The sequence below is a fragment of the Mustelus asterias genome, chromosome 11, assembly GCF_964213995.1.
Source record: "Mustelus asterias chromosome 11, sMusAst1.hap1.1, whole genome shotgun sequence".
In the NCBI taxonomy this organism is placed as follows: Eukaryota; Metazoa; Chordata; class Chondrichthyes; order Carcharhiniformes; family Triakidae; genus Mustelus; species Mustelus asterias.
The window spans coordinates 107,196,333-107,217,797 of NC_135811.1; the positions used below are offsets into that span (position 1 = coordinate 107,196,333).

The window sequence follows — 21,465 nt, forward strand, 5'->3', positions numbered from 1 at the left end:
AAGGACAGGTACGCTCACTGGAGACTTGCAAACAGTTACAAAAGTTAAAAACTATCCTTAGCAAGTTGATAATTAAGTGAGTGAACTTTTGGAAAGTCCACAAGTCCAGTTGGAGGTGACAAATTGTTAATATTCAGCTCATGGTTTAGAAACATAGGAGCAAGAAAAGGAAATCTAGCCCCATGACTCTGTTCCACCAATGATCTGTATCTTAATTCCATTCTCCTACCTTGGCTCCATATCTCTTAATAACCTTGGCTAACAGCAGTCTATCGGTCTCAGATTTAGAGTTATGGAGTTAACATCTACTGCTTTTTGTTTTTTGTAGTTCGTCGGACAGCCAATCAGTTTGGGTTGAAGGAGGTGGGTGACGATGAGGAATGGACTCTGTTCTGGACTGACTATTCAGTCTCATTGGACAAAGCCATGGAACTGAAACGCTACCAGGTAATTAGCCAGCTGTTTACCTGAGAAGGAGAAATGACCATTTCCCAGGAAGACCTCACCCAACATTTACATTTCAGTCTGTGGATGGCTCAGTTGATAAATGCAATAACAGTGTGACTTTGGGTGAGAGTTGTGAGCTGTGGATTTGTTGGGAACACGTTTTACTTCTTGAGACAGAAGGACAGAATGTTATGAGTTCAAATCTCACTCCAGAGACTTGAGCACATAATCAGGTGCACACTCCCAATGCCAGGACTGAGGGAGTGCTGCACTACTGGAGACCTGTCTTTAGCAGGAGATGTTAAACTAAAGCTTTAGTCGGGCAGACATAAAAGATCCTATTTAGAGGAGAGTAGGGCTGTTCTCCCCATTGTCAATTGGAAAGTTAATCCTCGACCTAATAACCAAACCACAGATTATCGGGAACATTATTGTTTGTGGGATTTTGCTGTGTACAAATTGACTGCTGCCCTTCCTACAATACAAAGTACTTAACAGGACACAAAGCACTATGGGATGTGCTGCGATTGTGAAAGGTGCTACAGAAATTGAAGTCACAAAAAAGTAACAAGATCCTAATCAGCAAATCTCAACAATGACACCAGTGACACTAAATTGGCCACAGAACCTCTTGCTTCAGGTGAACTACAACATTCCAGGCTCCTGCTCTTGGTTGCAATGAAATGACTGCTGTTGAAAGGATAAGAGGTTAAATATAGGATTGCAACCCCCGCCATGGTAAATTAACTGGTTGGGAGAGTCATTGATGAGGTGCTGGAGGGCAGCCAGCAGCTGTTGGACCCTTCACCTGAATTAGTCAGTAGAGCAAAAACTATGACATGTGTTCAACCTGTGTACAGTCAAAGAGGACTGATAACCTTTCTCATTATACAGAAAATTAATCATTTTCCTGGGATGAATGAGATCTGCAGGAAGGATTTGCTGGCTCGCAACCTAAATAGGATGTTAAAGCTATACCCAAAGGATTACAACATTTTCCCCAAAACATGGTGTCTGCCATCTGAGTAAGTTCAATACGGGCCAGGGAGTGAAAGTACTTCATGGCACAGTAATAATAGACTAAAGCTATAATTACAGGACAGGACATGGAAACAGACACTGGGCATTGCAACGGGTTAGAAGCTGAACTTTCACCTCTGGGACTTGCATTCAAGTTCAAATGGAATGATGATTCCTCTGCCTGTTCCCCACAAGATCCCAAGTGTTCGGACTGTCTGAGTCTAGTTCTTCTTAGATTAGAGGCTCTATCCAAAAAAATCACAAACTTACTCCGTGAGATCATCATCTGGATATTTTGGGAATTAGAAAACAAATGGTCATATTAATGCAGTAGTAGTATTAATGCTCTTCTATGGTTGTGGCTAAGGAACATTGTTGGGGTAGACTAAGTGCAGGAGAATATTCCAGATGTTGATGGGCCTTGGCAGTTACCTACGTACTTGCCGGAACCCTACCAAAGACTCCAAATGAGAAACGTGCTTATCTTCACCTCTGAAAATGAACAACAGAAACTTTACAACACAGAAGGAGGCCATTTGGCCCATTGTGTCTGTGGCATCAACGAAAGAGCTATCCAGCCTAATCCTACTTTTTGCTCATTGTCTGGTGCCTTTTAGTTTACTTCAAGTGCATATCCAAGTATTTTTTTAAATGCGATGAAAGTTTCCACCATTACTACCCTTTTCAAGCAGTGCATTCCAGACCCCTACCATCCTCTAAATAGAAACATTTCTCCTCAACTCCTCTCTAATGATTGGATTTGAAAGACATGCTGGTTAGGTGCATTGACCCGAACAGGCGCTGGAGTGTGACTTCATTGCAGTGTCAATGTAAGCCTTATTTGTGACAAATAAATAAACATCACTTTACTTTTTAATCCTTCCTACAATTACTTTAAATCCTTGTCTCTTGGTTATTAACATCTAACTAGGTTGTGGGATTAAATTCTGCTCCACAAAAGCCAGGCTGACACTCCCAGTGCAGTATGGGAATGGCCCTGAACTGTCAGAGGTTCCATCTGTGCCATTACACTTTAAACTGGAGCCCTGCCTGGCCTCTCAAATGAAGTGAAAATATCCTATGGCTGCTACGTTGAAGAAGAACAGTTGGGTTGTTCTCTCCAGGGTCCTGGGCAATATTTATCCCTCAACCAACCTCACTAAAAACAAATTGTCTGATCAACACTGTTGCTTGTGGAAGCTTGGGGCAGAATTTAATGCCCTCCCCATGGCGAGTTTAGTGCTTATAGGGGTGGGGAACTGGGGGGGTGGTGCAGCATTTAGTCAGACATGAGGGTGGTGGGAAGGGACCCATCCACCTTCCTGCCTCGACCCCAAATTAAATCCCTGGCAGGAAGGCCCCATTGCCAACTGAGAAACTCTAAGTGGCCACTCAAAGCTTCATTTCACTGCTGCTGGTATTAATCCAGCGACAGGAAGTTGGCTCGCTGTGTGATAGTCATAACCAGCAATCCCATGTGGAGTTACTTGGGGACTCCCAGGGGTGCACCTCATTTAAGGGCGCTCAGTGCTTTATCGAGTGACCTGGCATTGGGAAGTGTGGGGTGAGGGTGGGTACCTGCTGAGAGCCATCCCCTGCCTTTGTTGCCAATCTCCCTCCCCTGCGACAACCCCCCTCCCTGTCCACCAATCTGCCATCACTCATCTGTGGCCTGGGATCCAAATACGATCCTGGGGGGGGGGGGGAGTTTTCCTGTCCCGCCTGCCACGGAGTGAGGAGTGGATCATGGAGAGGTCTGCTGACCTCGGGCGGAGGTTTCCAGTTTCAGGGCGAGCGCGGTTGAAAAGCCCCACCCTCGATCTCAGGTGGGTGTCATTCTGCCAACAGCCATCATCTCTCTAGCGACACTGCTGTTCAACAGAGCTGCTAGGTTCTGGTCAGCAGCTCCCAGTGGGTGGGACTTTCACCAGAGACACCTTGACCCTGGGGAAGGCCCACCAATGCCAGTTAACTAGCTGAATGGCATGTAATGCTTTGGGCCTTCCTGAAATTAGGTGATGGGGGGCTCTTGCCAGCTCTCCAGCCAGCGGGTGAGAACTCCCGTCGCCTCCATTAAGTACCGCCATTGCTGCACACAAATTATGTGGACATTTCCTACATGACAACAGTGTGTAAGCTCCAAAAATACTTAATTGGCTGTAAGTTTGCATCATGTGGTTGTGAAAGGTGGTTAGAAGTGCAAGTTTTTTCTTTTATATGCTCTCTATTTTGTCTGAAAAATGCTTCTTTCTACAGTTATCATGAGTTTATGGTCTACAGCAGAGTGAGGAAATCCAAGACCTTCATTTGCAAACCTGATTCTGAATGTCAGGGACGTGGCATCTTTTTGACGAGGAACACGAGTGAAGTTAAACCAGGGGAAGACATGGTTTGCCAAGTGTACATTCCAAAGGTATTTTATCCTGTGCCACACTGTTTCCTGTTACATTCATGTTAATACATGGACATTCATAAAGAAAAATTCTAACTTTATGACATTGGTTTGGATAAAGAACTCCACTATAAACATGATGTGACAAGAGGGGTGAAAAAAGCCATTGCTGGGATCTTTGTCCTGTGACAAATCCCTTCCGCATTTTAAGAACTCTGCCAGGTTAGATCTTGACTCACTCTGCTGGTGTAAAATGAGCTATTTTATATCTCTCCCCATCCTTATCCACCTTGACCTTTAAGTCCCAGGAAATTCACAACATATATTCCTCGTTATTTATATGAAGATTAAAGTTTTAAGGTGTCTTGCATCATTCCTGCACATTCCAGAACCTGCAATCAATTAGTTTTCAGTTTTTAATGAAATGTCAGAAAAGTATATTCAAATAAACAGAGATAAAAAAGATGACTTTTATAAAAGGTTGAGGAAATTTGGGCATAGCATAATTATCATCGTTATACACATGATCCCTGCCTTGATTTTCATGGCGGGGTTTTGACTTGTTCCTCGATTGGTTGTGCCTCAAATTCCACCCCATTTGGCAATAATTGTTTGAACAAAACACTAACAAAATGGGGAGTTGGGTCATCAAGTTGAAGCCAGAATTTGGCTTGGCTGTGATGCCCTGTGTGGTTGAATATCCATCCTGTTTACTGCCCAGGCATGAAAAGACAGCATCACTTGGTTAACATACCCCAGCGGGATTCCGTCCATGCATGCTTTGCCAAGTGTACATTCCAACGGTATCATCCTATGCCACACTGTTTCCTGTCATATATTAATGTCAATATGTGGACATTTGTAAAGGAAAATTCTTACCTTTATGACATTGGTTTGGATAAGGAACTCCATTATGAACATGTGAAGGGGGGGTAGGGGGGGGCATTACTAGGACTTTGCATGTCATTAACACAGCATCACATCATCTCCTGTGAGAGGCAAAAATAACACAGACAAAACCTGCCCCAACCCCCACCACCAGCAGATACTGTGCCCAATGTTCCTTCTAAGATGCACAAGTGCACATCTATCCAGCAATCTGAAATGTCCAGCAGCAGTGCAACAAACAGGGCAAACATAATGACATAAATCCTCGGGCCGGTGTCCCTTCACCAGATTCCCTTTATTTGCAAACTCTATTCGACTCCTAAGAGTGGAATAGTACAAAGGTACAAAGTAGCCCTGACACTCATCAATATATATATATATAGGTGAGACTCCCTGACTGGACAGGCAATCAATGCCAATCCTTTTGGCCAACTAAATCAAATTAAAAGGGGCAGTTCCCAAAAGGAGGGGGACCGCTCAAAACAAAGGACAAAGTGGAAAGGAAACTTAAAACATCAAATCAAAATGTGATTAAAGGGGTCAATAATGCGCCCCAGCCCCTGCAGTGCCCAGCGGGTACAGAAGGCGTTAACAGTGCCCTCAGACACTGCACGCTCCCACTCCAGGGATACCCGGCCGCGTAGAGGGGCAGACAGTCAGGTCAGATGACTGCAGGCGATCATCACCTCAATCAGGAAGCTCAAGAGGTCAATCTCATGGGCCTCATTGAGGTCATTACACAGAACAAAGAAAGGACAAGGGAATATTGACCATAAGCCCACTCTCTATAAAGATACAGCAGCAATGTTTTAGATTTTACAATGCACATAATCACCCTTTACTTCCTGTGCAGCCTTTCATCTTGGATGGGTTCAAGTTTGACCTCAGACTCTATGTTTTGATTACTTCCTGTGACCCTCTACGAATATATTTCTACGACGAGGGCCTGATCCGTTTTGCCACCACAAAGTATGCTGAACCCACTGATAGGAATCTGGTAAGTAACCCTGTTGGTTTGTTAGTTAAAGCTCAAAGAAAATTGAAGTCTTGTTAATTTGTATAAATATAATAGGTTTGTTTTCCGATGGGATGACTTTAACCCAATTTGTCAGGTGACGATCCCAGTAGTTTAGGTGAAATGTTGGTTTTTCATCTTCAAAAAGGGTTGTCAACCATCCAGCATTGTACTGGAGTCTCCAGCAATTGAAGGTGGGTATCCTGGACTATGCTGCGAAAAAGAGTGTTAAGATGGAATTCCCATTTTGAACATTTGTGTTTATTAGCGATGCTAATACTTGAGATGATAGGAAAATGGTGTTTGACTGGAACGGTCAATAACAAAGCAAAATACATGTTCAATTCATCTGCCATCCCTTTATTTTCCATGATGTGGAGTTGCTGACATTGGACTGGGGTAAACACAGTAAGAAGTCTCACAACACCAGGTTAAAGTCCAACAGGTTTATTTGGTAGCATGTGCTTTCAGACCAGGTGAGTGATCAGGTGAGGCAATTTTCCGTTATTATCTCTCCAGACTCACCTTCTATGGGAACAACACTGGCTTTGTTAATTATTTTCTCATTTCAATCGATATAGAAGCTCCTACAGTCCATTTTTATATTAGTAGCTAGTTTTCTCTCATAATGTTTCACCCCTTAGTAATCTTTTTGTCATTCTTCGTTGTTCTTTATATGCTGTCCAATATTCTGTGAGTACTGATGGGCTGGTTTACCAGAAGATGCATCACAGACAAGATCAATCCTGTTCCTGGCCATTTGGAATCAGAGGTAGGACACCAGGTGATGAAAACTCCAGGATTATTTGCAACCAGAGTTTGCAATACTGTAACCCACTCAATGATAGTCTTCCTTGAATTCAAGGAAGAAGATTACACAGAGGATAAATGCAGCATTGCACCCGATTCATCAGCTTGGAGGGTTAGGCTGAAGTTGCCTCCTCGGTATCTAACTGACTCCATCTTTCATTTGCACTTTTTAAAAATGGGAACACAATAAATCGATGTTTCTGTGCTTGGCAGGATTAAAATCAACCAGGGTTCCCAGACAAATGGTCGCAATGGAACATTCTTGTGTGGGAACAGGATTGAGCTTGGTTATGATGCATCTTATGGTAAACCAGCCTATCAGCACTCATAGAATTTTGGACAGAATATAAAGTACAGCAAAGAATGACATAAAGATTACTAAGGGGTGAAATGTTAGAGTATGAGAGAAAAGTAGCTACAAATATAGAAATGGACTGTAGGAGTTTCTATATTGATTAAAATAAGAAGAGTTGACAAAGTGAATGTTGGTCCTATAGAAAATGAGTCTGGGAGATAATAATGGAAAATAAAGGGATGACAGATGGATTTAAGTATTGTGCGTCAGTATTCACTGTAGGGGATACAAGTAACAGCCCAGAAATGTCTGTAAATCAGGAGGGAGGAACTTGGAAAAATTACAATCACCAGGGAAGTAGTACTTATCAAATTGTTGGAACTGCAGGTTTACAAGTCCCCTGATGGATTTCATCCTAGGGTCTTCAAAGAAGAGGCTAGTGAGATGACACATTGGTTTTAATTTTCCAAAGTTCCCTCGATTCGGGGAAGATGCCATTAGATCATAAATGAGAAAATCTCACTCCTTTATTCAAAAAGGGAGAAGGAAAGCAGGAAACTACAGGCCAGTTAGCTTAACATCTGTCATAGGGAAAATGTTAGAAGATAACAGGACACTAGGAAAAATTCAAGGCAATCAGGGATGGTACTATGAAAGGCAAATCACGTTAAATCAATTTATTGGAGTTACTTGAAGAAGGACCCATTGTTATTTGTCATTTATGTTAATGGTTTGGATGAGAATATAGGAGGTATGAAATCATCATAGAAATCATAGAATCCCTACAGTGCAGAAGGAGGCCATTCGGCCCATCGAGTCTGCACCGACCACAATCCCACCCAGGCCCTACCCCCGCATATTTTACCCGCTAATCCCTCTAACCTACGCATCCCAGGACTCTAAGGGGCAATTTTTTTAACCTGGCCAATCAACCTAACCCGCACATCTTTGGACTGTGGGAGGAAACCAGAGCACCCAGAGGAAACCCACGCAGACACGAGGAGAATGTGCAACCTCCACACAGACAGTGACCCGAGCCGGGAATCGAACCCGGGACCCTGGAGCTGTGAAGCAGCAGTGCTAACCACTGTGCTACCAGTATATGGTTAGTAATTTTGCAGATGCCACCAAGATTGGTGGCATAGCAGACAGTGAAGAAGGTTATCTCGGATTGCAACGGGATCTTGATCAATTGGGCCAGTGGGCTGACGAATGGTAGATGGAGTTTAATTTAGATAAATTTAGAGTCCTGGGATGCGTAGGTTAGAGGGATTAGCGGGTAAAATATGCGGGGGTAGGGCCTGGGTAGGATTGTGGTCGGTGCAGACTCGATGGGCCGAATGGCCTCCTTCTGCACTGTAGGGATTCTATGATTTCTATGATGATTTCATACCTCCTATATTCTCATGCAAACCATTAACATAAATGACAAATAACAATGGGTCCTTCTTCAAGTAACTCCAATAAATTGATTTAACGTGATTTGCCTTTCATAGTACCATCCCTGATTGCATTTTGGTCGATCAAACCAGGGCAGGACTTACTCAGTTAATGGTAGGGCATTGGGGAGAGTTATAGAACAAGGAGATCCAGGAGTACAGGTTCATAGCTCCTTGAAAGTGGAGTCACAGGTGGACAGAGTGGTGAAGAAGCATTCAGCATGCTTGGTTTCATTGGTCAGAACATTGAATACAGGAGTTGAGACGTCTTATTGAAGTTGTACAAGACATTGGTAAAGCCACACTTGGAATGCTATGTACAATTCTGGTCACCCTTTTATAGAAAGGACATTATTAAACTAGAAAGAGTGCAGAAAAGATTTACTAGGATGCTACTGGTACTTGATGGTTTGAGTTATAAGGAGAGGCTGAATAGATGGGGACTTTTTTCTCTGGAGCGTAGGAGGCTGAGGGGTGATCTTATAGAGGTCTATAAAATAATGAGGGGCATAGATCAGCTGGATAGTCAATACCTTTTCCCAAAGGTAGGGGAGTCTAAAACTAGAGGACATGGGTTTAAGGTGAGAGGGGAGAGATACAAAGGGGTCCAGAGAGACAATTTTTTCACAGGGTGGTGAGTGTCTCGAACAAGCTGCCAGAGATAGTAGTAGAGGCGGGTACAATTTTGACTTTTAAAAAGCATTTAGTTAGTTACATGGGTAAGATGGGTATAGAGGGATATGGGCCAAATGCGGGCAATTGGGACTAGCTTAATGGTTTAAAAAAAAAAGGGCAGCATGGACAAGTTGGGCCAAAAGGCCAGTTTCCGTGCTGTAAACCTCTATGATTCTATCATGATAAGTATCATGTGCTGTGGATAACAGGGAACAGTGAATATAATGTACTTAGATTTCTAGAAAGCATTTGAAAAGATGCCACATCAAATGTTATTGTGGAAAAGAAAGCTCATGGTGTAGGGGATTAGATATTGGCATGGATAGAGTATTGACTGGCTAGCAGGAACCAAAGAGTAGGCATAAATGGGTCATTTCCTGGTTCACAGGGAGGAATGAGTGGTATGCCACAGGGATCAGTGTTGAAGCCCCAGCTTTTTTCTAATTGATATAAACAACTTGGATGAAGGGGCAGAAGTATGGTTGCTAAATTTGCTGATGACACAACGTTAGGTAGGAAAGTAACTTGTAAAGAGGACATGAGGAGGTTACAAGCTGATATAGATAGGTTAAGCAAATGGGCAAAGATCTGGCAAATGTAGTATAAAGTGGGAAAATGTGAAATGGTCTATTTTGGCAGGAAGAATATTATCCAGAGGGGATCTGGGTGTCCAAGTACAAGAATCACAAAAAGCTTATATGCAGGTGCAGCAAATAATTAAGAAAGCCCATAGAATGTTGTTGTTTATTGCGAGGAAAATTCAATACAAATGTAAGGAGGTTATTCTTCGTTTGTACAGGACCCTGAGACCACATCTGGAGTACTGAGTAAAGCATTTGTCTCCTTAGTTAAGGAAGGATGTAATTGTATTAGAAGCAATTCAGGGAAGGTTTACTAGACTGATACAAAGAATGAGTGGGTTGTCTTCTGATAAATGATTGGACAGGTTAGGCTTGTATTTGCTGGAGATTAGAAGAGTAAGATTGAAATATATAAAATCCTGAGGTGTCCTGACAGGTGGATGTAAAAAGGATGTTTCCTTTTGTGGGAGAATCTAGAATTAGGGGTCAGTCGGGGTCGCCCATTTTAAGACAGAGATGAGATTTTTCTCTTCAGATTAGAGCGAGTGTTTGGAACTCTCTTTCTCAAAAGGGAGCTGAAGTAGAGTCTTTGAATATTTTTAAGTAGACGTGGTTAGATTTTTGATAAACAAGGGGGTGAAAGATTATCAGGGTAGGTGGGAGTTTATAGTGAGGTCAGCCATGATCTTATTGAATGGTGGAGCATGCTTGAAGGACTTAGTGACACACTCCTGCTCCTAACTCGTGTGCTTGTGTGTTCGTACAGATGGGAGAATGTCTACTTGAATGAGAAATGCAAGGGTGGCTGGGCCCATTGGAAGTATAATTCCTTTCCAGTGTATTGTGTGTCAGTCGTGGCTCAGTGAGCAGCACTCTTGCTGGTGTTCAAGGCCCATTGCAGAAACGTAGGTTAGTCCAGGCTACTATCCCCAGTGCAAAACTGAGGGAGTGCTGCAATGTTGGAAGATCAACCTTTTGGTAGAAACATAAAACCAAGGTCCTGCCTTCCCCTAAGGTCAATATAAAAGATTCCATAGCACCATACAAAAAAGAAGCAGGGGAGTTTTTTCTAGTATCCTTGTCAATACCTAACCGTTCAAGCAACTTCACTAAAACAGATTACCTGATCATTACCTTGTTACTGTTTGTGGGAGGTGGCTGTGCAATTGACAAATGCATTTCCCCACCTTACAACATTGGCAACACTCAAATAGTACTTCATTGTTAGGAGAGTGCTTTGGGAAGTCCTGAGGAGAAGGGAGCTACAAAATCCCAACCATTCTTCTTCTTTTCTAACTACTGTTCATTCCCCAGCTACACCTACCTCAGTACCTGTGAGTCTATTTCTCCTCTCTGCTCATTGTGAAATTGCTGTGACTGTGTTAATAGCAATTGCATTGCGACACTCAATGTAGCTGCAATTCAATATCATGATTGAAGGTTATTTCCCTGAAAGAGAGACCAAATCTTTTGCCTTCTGTTTCTCACAGGAGGATATCTGTATGCACCTTACCAACTACTCTATCAACAAGCACAGCAAGAACTTTGTCCGGGATGAAAACAAAGGTAGTAAAAGGTGAGGCACACGGCAGCAGTGTACCTGTATATGGTTTTCTCATGATGCAGAATGGGCATGCCCTTTGTAAAAGTGCAGTAGATGTGGAAAATTGTCAGTGCAGCAGGAGAGATAGTACAGCCCTTTTTCCCTTATCACAATAGCTCATTACCTCCTGTTCCCCCTCTTTTTTAAGACGTTTTATTTTTTTCCCCTTTTTAGGTCTCTCTTTGCCACTAGCCATCTCCCAAGCCAAGATGGCTATCAGGCAATTCGCTTCCAGGCCTCTGTTAAGCTGTCTGTGAGGAGGTCTATATCAACCTGAGGTGAGTTGCCCATTCAATTTCTAATTTTTACACCCCTCCACTCCGCCCCTATTGCAGGAGATGCATGATCTTAGCTCACCCTCTTCTGAGTTTTTGAAGTGGGAATAATTATGGGTATTTAAACCCTACAAATTATCCCCTCACAACCTCCCAACCATTGAACCTTCTGAGTCCTCAGCCGACTCAAAGTTTTCCCATGACCTACAAGACCTCCCTGTCGGTTGCCTGTTCTATTCTCCAGTGCCCCCCCAATTTTCCTCTTCCTTCAACCCAGATTAGGGCCATGTTGCAACCCCAAAAAGGCATAATTTGGAGAAAGGATTCATCCTTCAAAACTCCTGTGATGTGTCCCATCCTTGAAGGATTGAAGGAAATCAATGGATCAAGCATTCCAGAAAATGAAGACTGACCAGCCGTCAATCTTAGTCCCATGGGATCCAATGCTAAAACCTATTGGATTGTCTCACGCAGATTTTCCAGGAAAGATTCTATGAAGGGAGAACTCAGCCATGTACTGAGACAAAGAAGAGTCATGTTTGACTAGAACCGTTAACTCAGTTTCTCTCTCCACAGATGCTGCCCGACCTGCTGAGTTTTTCCAGCACTTTCAGTTTTTATATTTAGAAAATGTGTTTTTATAAGTTTTATTTGAACATTTCCATGCATTAGTTATAAATGATGATGGTAAATTATACTGTTGCTTGACTGACAATCAAGAGCCATCCACTTGGGGGATAGAGAGCCTGTTGACTTCCTGATTAAATGTTGGACGGTGTTGTCTCACATGAGTAACATGTTGGGTGAATGTGGGAAGTTGGGAGGTGGAGGAAGGTCGGCGGGGGGGTGGGTGGAGGATGGTCAGCGGGGGGTGGGGGGGAGCAGCTGAAGGCTGTAGGACATGTGATGAAACCTCAGTCTAGGGAAGGGAGCAGACAAAGTTGGCACCCTAAGATCCTGAGGTAAGTTTTCAAGACGGTTGGACAGGCATTCCAGCTGGGAGGACGGGAGGGAAACTCAGCACAAAGAAGGCCCAAGCTTTCCACATGGTGCCCAGAGCAGCACTTCTGACCCACAGGGAAGTTCATAAAGAAAGAAAAAATGAAAATTTAGCTTTCTGGATTCCTTCTGACTCTGGAACCACTTCCCACTTGGCTTGGTAGGAACACCACCAATGTTCACCACTCAGGCCTCACTTTAATATTCCAGACAAGCCACGATGATGACAAATCTGTAAGCTTTAAGAAAGATCCCATTGACTTCAGTTTAAAACTGCCCTCCTCTGAGCAAAGTATACACAAAGTACACAAAGTATGGCCAGAGCCCAAGAGAGTGTTGGTGCCCATGGGACTAACAAGGATTTGGAAGAGAGAAGAAAAATTGTAACGATCGATCATTGCAGTAATAAAGGGGAAAATGTGATAGCCTCTTTAATCGATTCACTCGACTATTGACTGTGCGCGCTCTCACATGGATACAAATTAATTATGCTTTAAATTAGATAAGACCGTCTGACAAATAAAAAATGATTTATAAAAGTTTATTGCTGATTGGTCTGTAAAATGTTTTCTTCTAGAAAGCTATCTTTCTTTAACAAGTACATGGAGAATAACGCCTATGATTTGGAGAGGTTGTGGAACAGCATTGAAGATGTGATCATCAAAACTATCCTGGCGGCATATCCAGTTCTGAAACACAATTATCTCACGTGCTTCCCTAACCATATTTCTGGCAGTGCTTGCTTTGAGATCCTTGGCTTTGATATCCTACTGGACCAAACTCTGAAACCCTGGCTGCTGGAGGTACAAAGATATTTGAGATAAATGTACATGCACTAAGTAGATGTTCCGTCAATTGCATAGAACACGTAATCATAGAATCATACAGCAGAAAAGGAGGCCATTCAGCCCAGTGTGCTGTATGAGCTCTTTGAAAGAGCTATCCTGTTAGTTTCACCCCCTGTTCTTTCCACATTGTGGAGATGCCGGCGTTGGACTGGGGTGGGTACAGTAAGAAGTCTCACAACACCAGGTTAAAGTCCAACAGGTTTATTTGGTAGCACAAGCTTTCAGAGCGCTGCTCACCTGATGAAGGAGCAGCGCTCCGAAAGCTTGTGCTACCAAATAAACCTGTTGGACTTTAACCTGGTGTTGTGAGACTTCTTACCGTGCTTTCCACTTTGCCCAGCTAATTTTCTCTCAAGCCTTTATCCAAAATCACAATTGAATCAGCTTCCACCACCTTTCCTCACGGGTATCCCAGATCACAATAACTTGTTGCTACTTGTTGGGGTGGCAGAGTGGCATAATGGTTAGCACTGCTGCCTCACAGCGCCAGGGACCCAGGTTCGATTCCCAACTTGGGTCACTGTCTGTGTGGAGTTTGCACGTTCTCCCTGTATCTGTGTGTGTTTCCTCTGGGTGCTCCGGTTTCCACCCACAGTCCAAAAGACGTGCTGGTTAGGTGCATTAGCCATGTTAAATTCTCTCTGTGTACCCGAACAGGTGCCAGAGTGTGGTGACTTGGAGATTTTCACAGTAACTTCATTGCAATGTTAATGTAAGCCTACTTATGACACTAATAAATATACTTTAAAAATAAATTCTCATCTCTCCACAGGCTCTTTTGCCAATTATTTTGAAGCTGCATTCTCTGTGTAGGTATCTGCTTGTTCTCTAGGTGTAAGTGAGAACTTATTCAAGCAGAGTGCCCCTTTAATATTTTTTTTAACCGGTGTGCTTCTTACTTAAGCTAGCGCTGAGACTCTCTACAAAGATGATTGCAGTAGTTGCATTTCTTCTCCCATTTATTCTCGAACATATTTTACTGTGACTATTTTAGGTAAACCATTCTCCGAGTTTTACCACTGACTCCAAACTTGATCAAGAAGTGAAAGATAACCTTCTTTACGATACTTTTTGCATGATAAATCTTGGTGCTTGTGACCGGCGGAAAGTTCTAGAAGAGGAGAGGCGTAGAACAAATGAACGACTTCTTCACATCTACAAATCCCGGGAGGACAGGTATCTGTGCGATAGAGAACCAGTGTGAAATATTTCAATGAACCAGTTGAATATAGAGTATAGAAACTGGAATAGGCCATTTAGTTTCTCGAATCTGTAACACCAAGCCGAGATTATGGCTGATCTGTGACCATAAATTTATACACCTCCCTTTGTCCCATATCTGTAAAAGCTTTTTGTTAGCAAAATTCTATAAATTTCATATACAAAATTGACAATTGATCTAATATCAGTTGCCACTGATATATCAGGGGGAATTTTCCCATCCCCGGCCACAGGCATCATGGCGAGTTGGGGTTGGGGTGGACCACACAAAGGTCCATTGACCTCGAACGGGATTTTCCGGTTTTGGGGTGAGCGCAGCTGGAAAATCCTGCCCAACGAGTTCCAAACCTCTCTTACATTTTGCATGTAGAATTGTTTTCAAATTTCACTGTCACAGAAGTCTGGCTCTAACTTTTAGGCTATGTTCCCCAGACCTGCACTCTCCAATCGACAGAAACAGTTTCCCTTTAGCTACTCTACCTGTTTCTCTATTCTTGATATCTTGAAGACTTTGATATAATCACCCTATAACCTTCTAAATTCTAGTGATTACAACCTCAGTTTGTAATCTCTGTTTATACTTTAATCTCTGGATTCCAGATATCTAAGGGGAGGCAATGGCCTAGTGGTATTATTGCTCGACGATTAATCCAGAAACTCAGCTAATGTTCTGGGTTCGAATCCCACCATGGCAGATGGTGGAATTTGAATTCATTAAAAATGGAATTAAGAATCTACTAATGACCATGAAACCATTGTCGATTGTCGTAAAAACCCATCTTGTTCACTAATGTCCTTTAGGGAAGGAAATCTGCCATCCTTACCTGGTCTGGCCTACATGTGACTCCGGAGCCACAGCAATGTGGTTGACTCTCAACTGCCCTCTGAACAAGGGCAACTAGGGATGGGCAAAAAATGCTGACCAGCCAGCGACGCCCACGTTCCCGAATGAATAAAAAAAAATTCTTGTATACCTACATTGCATTCCCTCCAAGGCCACTCAAAGAATGGCGTCCAGAACTGAACACAATACTTTGACCAAGGCTTTGAATGAAGAGTGATCAATGATAGAAGTGTGAGCGTTTGGTTGTTGGAAATGTGAGGTCACATGGTGACCTCTCCCAGAATAGGTCCAATCAGATTTGCTGACATTAACCCCGGTCTATTACTTTTTGTCCATTATTTTGAAAGAATTGAAAGATTTGTAGTTTTGACTCTCTGCTGTCTGCGACACTGCTTCACACCTGGAGAGAGAATTAAGAAACAAGGGCACAATTCTAAAATCAGAGCTAGGTGGAAGCAAATTCAGGAAGCACTTTCCTCACACGACCCATGGTAGAAGTTTGGAATTCTCTCCCTCAAAATGCTCTGTGAGCCTTCAAGACTGAGATTTTATTAAGTGAGAGTATCAAGGGATATGGGGCAAATGTAAATGAATAGTGTTGAGATGTCGATCAGCCAGAATCTAATTGAATGATGGAGAATCTCAAAAGGCTCAATAGGTACTCCAGTTTCTAATGTTGCTATGTGTGTCGGTTTGCAGAATGATAAAGTAATACTTCAGTAATACATAAATTACCAGTACAGAAGAAGACCACTTGACTCAACTGGTTTATGTATGTTTATGCTCCACACAAGCTTCCTCCCACCTGTTACATCTAACCCTATTTACATAAAATCCCTACAGTGCTGAAGGAGGTTATTCGGCCCATCAAGTCTGCATCAACTCTCCAAAAAAGCATATTACCCAGGCTCCCCACCCTTTCCCCGTAACTCAGTGCATTTACCATGAGTAGTCCAGCTGACCTACACACCTTGGACACTAAGTGGCAATTTAGCATGGCAGGTCTACCTGACCTGCATATCATATCAGAACTACCCCTTCTCCCTCATGTTTTTATCCAGCTTCCCCTTAAATATATCTCTATTATTCGCCTCAAACTTTTCCTGTGGTTGCAAGTTCCAAATTCTCGCCACTCTTTGGCTAAAGAGGTTTCTCCTGAAATCTTTATTGTCGCTGAAGAAGGAGGAAAGGGCAGAGAATGGATAGTAATAAGCAGCTGATTCAAGAACAAAAGGTCTAAAGACTGCCTCGAGAGTAAAGCACAAAAGTAATAATTGGTGCCTTTCTTTTCAAATTAGGGCTGATGAAATAAAAAGCAACCAGGCTGCCTGGGTGGAACAGATGGAAAAATATGAAGATGAAAATATAGGAAACTTCAGAAGAATTTATCCTATTACTGGTTCAGAAAAGTATGACAAATTCTTGAAATGCAAACATTCCCTTTTCCAGGAAACTATTGCTTCCAAGGCCCGGGAAGAATGTGCCAGGTAGATTTTATTTGGGTTTATGACAGTCTTCTTTATTTCTGGAATAAAATGGATATTACACTGCCCCTCCAGTGTCACTCCACTCCACTGCCCTGCTAGTTCCCCTGCATTGTCCCTTCAGGGTCCCTCCAGTGCCCCTCTCCCTGTATATTATTTAGACTCCTGGAGTCATATTATTTTGTTCAAAAGAGAACACTGGGTTCCTTGAAAGGCTCTGTGGCTAAATGTGCCACCTGAGCTGGAACTGAACCATGCAGACAAGACAGATTCACAAATGAATTTGTGTTCTGTACTGAGTTAGCTGAACTTGGTTGGGCAGTGCTGTTGATTCTCCCAGTGGCCAGGTATCATGTACTGGTGGAAAAGGGAAAACTTAACAAGGTTCCCTGCCTCCAATCTCTATCATGCTACCTGTGAAAACTGTGGGAGTGTGGATATCGGACGAAGCAGGATTCGGATCTGTTCTGATGCTCTGTCTCTCCCACCAGCCATTAGCACACTAGCACTCATTCACTGTAGGGCCTCACACTTCATTATAGGGTGAACTAACAATCTAGTTGCCTCTGCCCAGGGTCAGGGGAGGTGGGGAGCACTCCTTTCAGAACAAAAGGGTAGAAAATTGAAGGGTTGTGGCGGGAAAATATTCTTACCGAGCAATTCTCACCTTTTGATTGTAGGCAGATGCGCCAGGAGATCCGGCAGAAGCAGGAGCAGAAGGAGTTGCTGCTGAAAGGGCGGAAATACCCAGAGAGAAACCTGAGGGGAGAGTCCCAGAACCAGAAGAATCTCTCGTCAGCAGTTTTGATGAAGCAGAAGCTGCGAACACCTCCACCCTTAGTTCCTGTAACTACCTCATTTTGCTTGCTGTGCTATTTTGTTTTAAGACCAATGTCAATTCATTAATAAACCACGCTGGGTCACCGCATGGTTCAGTGGAATAGGCCCTTACCTTTGAGTCAGGATCTCGGGGGTCAAGCAACCCTCCAGAGACTTCAGCACAAAAATCTAGGCTGACACTTCAAGTGCCAGCACTGTGTTCGAGGTGCTAACTTTTGGATGACAGGTTAAACTGAGGCCCCATCTGCCCTCTCAGGTGGAAATGAATGGCCCCATGGCATTCCAGAAGAAGAATAGAGGAATTGTCTAATGTCCTGCCCAATATTTATCCCTCAACCAAAATTCCTAAAAAGACACATTAATAACGATCATTATCAATTGCTGTCTGCGCAAGCTTGCTATATGCAAATTGGCTTGCTTTAGTTCCTAAATTACAACAGTGGCAATGCTTCAAAATCTACTTAATTGGTTGTATAGTGCTTTGCTCTGTCCCGAGGTTATGAAAGGGGCTGTTTGTGAAAGCCCCTTGTGAAAGTGGTGAGTTCAGAGTGTCTTAGGGATAGTCTCTTAGTTTTGGAGCCTACAAGAGAACAGGCTATACTGAACCTGGTATTGTGCAATGAGAGAAGATTAACAAATGATTGTATAGTCAAGGCACCTCTAGGTATCAGTGATCAGAATATGATTGAATTTAACATTCAGTTTGAAGGAGAGAAGAGTACTTCCAAGATTATATTCAACTTAAATATGGGCAGCTATGAGGGCACAAAATCTGAACTAGCTAAAGTGAACTAGCAAATGAAGTTAAAGGTATGTCAATAGAGATAGCATGGTAGACACTTAAACAAATATTTTACAACACTCAGAAAAGATACATTCCAATGAGGAAGAAAAATTCCAAGGGGCAGATCGACCAATTGCGGTTAACGAAAAACATTAAGATGGTATCAACCTTAAAGAACAAGTGTATGACTGCACAAGGATGGGTGGCAGGTCAGAAGACTGGACAGATTATAAAAAATAGCAAAGAAAGACCAAAAGATTAATAAAGAGGGAAAAATGAGTGTGTGAGAGAAAACTAACTAGAAATATAAAAAAACAGTTAGTAAGGATTTCAATAGGCATTTAAGTAAAAAAAGAGTTAACAAAGTGAGTGTTGATCTGATAGAAAGTGAGTCTGGGAATTAATAATAGAAAATAAGGAGATGGTGGCTGAATTGACCAGGTATTTTGCATTAGTTTCACTATAACAGATACAACTACCATCCCAGAAATAGCTGCAAATCAGGAATTGGAAGCGAGAGAGGAACTTGGGAAAATTATAACCACCAAGGAGATGGTATGTAGCAAACTGTTGGAACTGCAGGCTGACAAGTCCCGGGTTCTGATGGACTTCATCCTAGGGTCGTAAAAGAAGTGGCTAGCGAGATAATTGATGTGTTGGTTTTAATTTTCCAAAATTCGCTAGATTTGGGGAAGTTGCCATTCGACTGAAAAATAGAAAATGCAACTCTTTTATTCAAAAAGGGAGGGAGAAAGAAAGCAGGAAACTACAGGCCATTTGGCTTAATATCTGTCATTGGCAAAGTGTAGAAAAGGAAGAGTGTGAAATATTAAATACAATAGGCACAATGAGAAAGGAGGTACTAGAGTGACTGGCATCTGGAGTACTGTGTACAGTATTGATCTTATTTAAGGAAAGATGTAAAGACGTTAGAAGCCGTTCAGAGAAGGTTTACTAGACTAATACCAGGAAGGGGAGCATTGTCTTATGAGGAAAGGTTGGGCAGGTTAGGCTTGTATCCACTCGATCTTAAAAGAGTGAGAGGTGACATGCGTGGAACCTTTACGCTCTTGAGGGGTATTAACAGGGTTGATGTGGAGAGGATGGTTCCACTTATGGGAGAATCTAGAAGAAGGGGGTCACTGTTTAAAAATAAGGGTTGCTCATTTAAGACTGGGATGAGGACAAAATATTTTGGTCCTCTCTCATTAAGCCGATTGTATCCCACACTCCTACTCTTTAATCATAATGTCCACAACATCCCCCTCCTTAGTGAAGATAGAGACAAGGTGTTCAATGAGAACCCTTCCCACATCTTCTGAATCAACACATAAGTTACCACGTACACCGTTTCCCTTAGTTATTCTCTTGCTATTAATATAATGGTAAAATATCTTAGGGTTTTCTTTGATTTAACTTGCTAATGGTTTTTCATGAGTCTTTAGAACATAGATAGAACATAGAACAGTACAGCACAGAACAGGCCCTTCGGCCCACGATGTTGTGCCGAGCTTTATCTGAAACCAAGATCAAGCTATCCCACTCCCTATCATCCTGGTGTGCTCCATGTGCCTATCCAATAACCGCTTAAATGTTCCTAAAGTGTCTGACTCCACTATCACTGCAGGCAGTCCATTCCACACGCCAACCACTCTCTGCATAAAGAACCTACCTCTGATATCCTTCCTGTATCTCCCACCACAAACCCTATAGTTATGCCCCCTTGTAATAGCTCCATCCACCCGAGGAAATAGTCTTTGAACGTTCACTCTATCTATCCCCTTCATCATTTTATAAACCTCTATTAAGTCTCCCCTCAGCCTCCTCCGCTCCAGAGAGAACAGCCCCAGCTCCCTCAACCTTTCCTCATAAGACCTACCCTCCAAACCAGGCAGCATCCTGGTAAATCTCCTCTGCACTCTTTCCAGCGCTTCCACATCCTTCTTATAGTGAGGTGACCAGAACTGCACACAATATTCCAAATGTGGTCTCACCAAGGTCCTGTACAGTTGCAGCATAACCCCACGGCTCTTAAACTCCAACCCCCTGTTAATAAAAGCTAACACACTATAGGCCTTCTTCACAGCTCTATCCACTTGAGTGGCAACCTTTAGAGATCTGTGGATATGAACCCCAAGATCTCTCTGTTCCTCCACAGTCTTCAGAACCCTACCTTTGACCCTGTAATCCACATTTAAATTAGTCCTACCAAAATGAATCAAAATGAAATGAGTCTTTGGAATCCCTTTCCTCAAAAGGCGGTGGAAGCAGAGTCTTTGAATATTTTTAAGGTAGACATAGGTAGATTCTGGATAAACAAGAGGGTGAAAGGTAACCAGGAGTAGGTGGAAGGCTACAGTCAGATCAAACATGATCTTATTGAATGGCAGAGCAGGCTTGGGGCAACAGATTCTTGCTCCTAATTTGTACGTTCGTATATAAATGCAAATTGCAAGTAGCAAGATACCTGCCTAATGTCAGCATGGGAACTCTTTAAATTAAAATATGATGGGTCCTGATCTACTAATTCAATGTTAAGCCTGAGTGGGGGAGATCATTAATGGCTTCCTCACCAGGATCAAATCTGCCAGGACCTGAAGAGGGGTAAACTTTCAGAATGTTTTTTTAAAATTCATTCATGGGATGTGAGCATTGCTGGCAAATTCGGCATTTATTGTCCATCACCACCAATTGTCCTTGAGAAAGGTGGTGAACTGCTTTCTTGAGCCTATGCAGTCATCTGGTGCAGGTGCACCCATAGTGCTGTTAGGGAAGATCGTGACCCAGTGACAGTGAGGGAACAGTGATATAGTTCCTCATCTGGATGGTGTTTGACTTAGTGGGGAACTTGCAGTTGGTGGTTTTCCTGTGCATCTGCTGCCTTTGTCCTTTTGGGTGGCACTGGTAAAAGGCACAGATTTGGAAGTTAATGTGGAAAGGACCTTGGCGAATAGCTGCAGTGCATCTTATAGATGGTACAATATATATTGTTTTGATTGGCATGT

The 21,465-nt window shown here is 42.7% G+C and overlaps 1 protein-coding gene across 1 annotated transcript; it reads left to right on the top strand.

Moving 5' to 3' along the window:
- Positions 1 to 411: 411 nt before the first annotated feature.
- On the top strand, positions 412 to 16,843 carry LOC144500991 (tubulin polyglutamylase ttll6-like). The gene is made up of 8 exons (XM_078224493.1): positions 412 to 447; positions 1,342 to 1,472; positions 3,724 to 3,880; positions 5,601 to 5,744; positions 11,053 to 11,138; positions 13,017 to 13,242; positions 14,282 to 14,463; positions 16,651 to 16,843. The coding sequence occupies exons 1-8, from the start codon at positions 427 to 429 to the stop codon at positions 16,841 to 16,843; spliced, it is 1,140 nt and encodes a 379-aa protein (XP_078080619.1). The 5' UTR covers positions 412 to 426.
- The last annotated feature ends 4,622 nt before the right edge of the window (positions 16,844 to 21,465 follow it).